This window comes from Dreissena polymorpha, chromosome 14, assembly GCF_020536995.1.
Source record: "Dreissena polymorpha isolate Duluth1 chromosome 14, UMN_Dpol_1.0, whole genome shotgun sequence".
NCBI classification, from domain to species: Eukaryota; Metazoa; Mollusca; class Bivalvia; order Myida; family Dreissenidae; genus Dreissena; species Dreissena polymorpha.
The window spans coordinates 52,486,315-52,491,119 of record NC_068368.1 but is presented as its reverse complement, the minus strand read 5'-3'; the positions used below and the strand labels follow the sequence as shown (position 1 = coordinate 52,491,119).

Here is a 4,805-nt window from a genome sequence, read left to right as displayed (position 1 = left end):
ATGTATAAATCCATTTTGTTCTAACTATAGTACATTTAATCGTATACAAAACCGGTAGTGTTTTTTTTTATTCAAACAAGTCATTTAACATTTCCATAATACATAACAGCATATGTTTAGAAATAGTCGATTGGTATTTTCACTTATTGTTCGTAAAATGGCCATACAGAGTTGTGTGAACATGTACGGTAGTCCAACAACTGTGAAAGAAGTCGGTCAATACAAGAATAAATTATTCACCTACGCAACTGCTAAATGCATACTGCATATGAAATATGTTATCCGTTAGAGACCTTATACGCTGAAGTATTTTCATAGAAACGGGATATTGTATGACATGTACAAACGTTTTCCAGCTGAACCTTAAACTTAACTTGAGATTAAGCTGTGAATTAGCACGTTTAGAAACATAAGTATACCGTCAAAGGCCTATAATTTCAGCTGGAATGACGACAGACAATTCGTCCTTCAGAGGCTGGAGGGGGTGAACAACTCATGGGTTCAAGTCTGCCGAAGCATCCCCGAGAATTTCGCCGTCACCGAAGGTATGGTAAATCCCTTTCTAGAGGGCCTGTCTCTTACGCGCGCCTTGAGCGATCGCCGAATTTTCCTTGTCAACCACACTATACTCCAGAACGTCCCGACCAAAGAGGATTGTCACCTTTGCGCACCGATGGCTCTGTTCTTCGAGGACAACACCGGCTCTTTGAAGCTAATAGCGATTCAGTTATTCCAAGACGCTGCAGACGACAATCCGGTGTTCTTGCCGTCTGATCCGGAGTATACCTGGGCCCTTGCGAAAATGTGGTTCAATAACGCCGACTCTTGCGTGCATCTCACCATAGCACATTTTGGGTTCGCGCATGCGCTGATGGAGGGAATCGCGGTGACGACGAACAGGTACGTTCATTTAGTCGTGTGAAAAAAAAAATTTAGGACGTAATGCGAACATGTTTTATGTTGTTGTATATTTATCGGTGTGTGTTTGTGCATACGTATTAGCATGCGCTTGAGTGTGTATCTTTATAAATTGTGCATATTGAAATGTCCTTAATACATTAAAACAAGAAATACCAGAGATAAACATAAAACATGTGCTGGTCTATCTTTGGAAGGGTCTGTTTGCATTTCTAAATGAACACTAGTTTCTTAATTGCAAACAATAAAGATTAAGTGTTTTCAATCACACGAACATGCCTTATGACGAAAACCTTTTATACAATATTGAGTCGCCTATGGATATTGTAAATTGAAATCGGTCAAATGATGTTTTCATGATGCTTTTAATAAATTATATGATAACAAAACATGTATTAATAAGATTGAAATTAAAATACGCTCTAATAATTGCAATCCGAAATGATCCAGTCATATTTTTGTTTCCATAGGTAATTGCCTTAAACCGCGTGCTACCAAATACAGTTTAATTTGTAACTGTCAAATACTATTAAAATATAAGAAACTTGTAAATTCATCTGCAAACATGTCTCATTCAAACTATTAATTCCATTTCTTCACTTCGAACCAATCACTTCCGGTTCTCCAATTTTCAGGCATCTTTCTCAATCGCATCCCCTGTTTAAGCTCCTGGCTCCGCACTTCTACCACTCGATGGCAGTCAACCAACGTCTGTACGAAAAAATCATCTCCCCTGAGGCGGGCTGGCTCGAAAACATCATGGGCATTGGCACAAACGGTAAGTGTGCTATGATGGCTAGTGTGATTGAGACATAACACAAGTTATGTTGTTTGCTTCTTTGCATTTTTAAGTATGCCTTGAAGTATATTGTAATTCATCTTTACCATATGCTAGGGGTGATTTTTAGACAGTCAGTGTGCTTTTACGAATAGTCTTAGTCAGCTCTGATTAAGTCAAGTCAAGTCAAGTCAAGTCAAGTCAAGTCAATTTTACTTTGTAAACAAAGGCCTACGGCCCAAAATACATAGTAATACATTATAACTATCTGTTAGATCATATCAAAGTTGTGTCAAGTACATACTTATACAAAGACATACGGGTTGTGTTAATATTGCAATATACATTATAAAGTTATTCATATTATAGCTATTAACATATCTGCGGTTAGAACATATCTACACATAGGTAAACACATACACAAACAACAACAACACCTATGTATTAATAAACATCTAAAGTATGTAATTAGTTATTGATAATTTTCAATAGATGGTACAAATACATACTTAACTTTTTTAAAGTAGTTTCATCATTTGAGCTCATTAAGTTATAAAAAATTAGCGGTGAATCGCCTGAAGAATACCTGTCCAGCTATAAAGATAATTTATTCGTATTACATTGTATTTGGTACACTTTAAGAAAGCATGGTATTCGCAATCCAGATATCGAATTTTGTTTGTAGAACAATCATCACATATTCTGTTCTCTTTTTGTACATTATTGTGTCTACCCAGTTCGATTTGTAATTTATGGTTTGAGGCACGGAATTTCGAAAGTGCAATCTCATAATGTTGGTGTGAAATCAATTGATAAGTACTTTTCTGTGTTAAGTAGGCTTTTGTAATGTTTATAATGATGACATCGACTCGAGTTTGAAACGTCTTCGTGCCATTTTTGCGTGCAACAATCAGTAACGCGTTGCTTAAAAGATGATATAAACATGTTTTAATTACCAACATCTTGGCTTATCCAAGTATAAAAAAATCCGTATGTGAACAACAACTTTCTTTTTTTCGATTCATATTGTGAGTGTTCTCTGACATTGTTGGGAAATGTCTTTAACATTTAATGAACCTCTTGGATTGAAAAAGAAGGCTTGTTATATATGGCATTATATTAAAAGCGTTTCCATACATACAGACATTTTTTTATTATATATCACTTTATTTTTTAACAGCCATTTTCTTGTACAATTGTTGGATAAATACCGAACACAACACACACGTTCTATTATAGGTCTATAGGTCAGTGTAGAATCTTGAACACTTGTGTGGGTAGTTCCGTTTTCAAATTCAGTGAACAAGTTCATTCAAATTGTACAGTAATTTGAAAGAAACGTGTTCATAAAAATGAGGGTTTTTTTTCAATTTATAAACAAAGCTATTAACTTTAGAATTAAACACTGTGTCTCTTATTATATCAAGAAAACTAGCAATAAACCCGCGATTCGAGTCCGTACTCATCAGGACCAGAGAAACGCTGACGTAAACAGGGTCATACAGGCGTAGTTTCAAAATAGCATACACAAAGCGTTACACAAGCGTAGTGTGTGTAACTTATTGTATAAATCAGTTATTATAAATGAACCTATTATGTTTGCTTTTAATTGTCATGCATGTATTGTCATGTCAGGCACATTTTGGAATGCAATCATTTTATTTTTGAAAATATAAACATTCTCAATTCCATGTTTTCCATGTATTTGAGTTTACAGGTTTTGAAGAAATAATCCGAAGGTACAACGCTATCTGGAGGCTCGACCTCAACGGTCTTCTTCCGGCCGACCTTCGAACACGCGGCGTTTTTGAGACTGACATTCTAAAACAATACTTCTTCCGGGAGGACGCAATGGCTCTTTGGGAAGTAATTGAATTGTTCGTATCAAAATACGTAAAACTCTATTACGACGTTGATGATAAGATAATAGAAGATTCAGAGCTTCAAAACTGGCGACAGGAAATGACGACAGAAGCTGACCACGGAGGCTTGGAAATATATGGAGTACCTGGAGAAATGGACAAGTTCACATCGCGCGTCCACGTGACTTCCGTATGTGCATTTATAATCTACACGTGCAGCGTTGCCCACGCAGCTGTCTGCTTCAAGCAATACGACGAGTACGCCTTCCCGCGAAATTACCCGGCGAAGCTCCTGGGAGAGCCGCCAAGGGACAAAACGCCGCGTCAGGAGCAGGATATCCTGAACGCACTTCCGGGAAGGTAAAACATGGTGGATGCTTTAACAATTCTGAAATTGCTGAGTGAACGACACACGAAGCCGATGGGAGAGTATGAAATGAACCTCGTTTATGACCAGGAAGGGGTCCGGCTTTTGAAAGATTTCAAACAAGACCTTAGAGCGCTGAGTGCGACCTTGAAAATTAAAAATAGAATGAGGGTTCCCCCGTATCCATTCCTGGACCCTTGTGAAATTCCTAACAGTATGATTCCGTGAACTGAGCACAATTTCAAATAAGGGATCAAATCAAAGTACATGTACACATACTTATATGTATTTCAAAATGTATTGCATATAATGCAGTGGCGTTTGGCTGATTGCCTATGTGGACAACAACATCAATTCAGTTTGAATTTTTTATTATATACAGTGTTTACAACATGACTGTATTTAGGTATGCGTCTGAATACAAAAATTATTGTTTGGAATATGTTGTTTAGACCGCAGTTTATATTTATATGTTAAGGAAAAGTGGCAAATCATCATCATCATCATCATCATCATCATAATCATCATCATCATCATCATCATCATCATCATCATCATCATCATCATCATCATCATCATCATCATCATCATCATCATCATTGTCGTCTTTAACATCATCAATCGCACCGGAAAATTTGAGTCATAACGGTCCAATCATACCGTACTTTACGCATTAGCGTCAACCTCGACGTAATTTCATATTCCACGTGAACGCACGAACTGATACCATGCCAACCTACGTGTTAACGTACGGCTCCGCCGCTGCAGATGTTTTTGCACTTTTAGGACGCACAATATGTTGCACAGGAATTACAAGTTGTAATTGCATGATGCTTGGGACTTGTAGCTTGCATGACATAAAACAGAAAAGCACACAGCA

The 4,805-nt window shown here is 37.2% G+C and overlaps 1 protein-coding gene across 1 annotated transcript; it reads left to right on the top strand.

The window, feature by feature from the left end:
• The first annotated feature begins 673 nt into the window (after nt 1-673).
• LOC127857371 (polyunsaturated fatty acid lipoxygenase ALOX8-like) lies at nt 674-4,293 on the top strand. The gene is made up of 3 exons (XM_052393769.1): nt 674-900; nt 1,554-1,696; nt 3,414-4,293. The coding sequence occupies exons 1-3, from the start codon at nt 674-676 to the stop codon at nt 3,920-3,922; spliced, it is 879 nt and encodes a 292-aa protein (XP_052249729.1). The 3' UTR covers nt 3,923-4,293.
• Nucleotides 4,294-4,805: the final 512 nt, after the last annotated feature.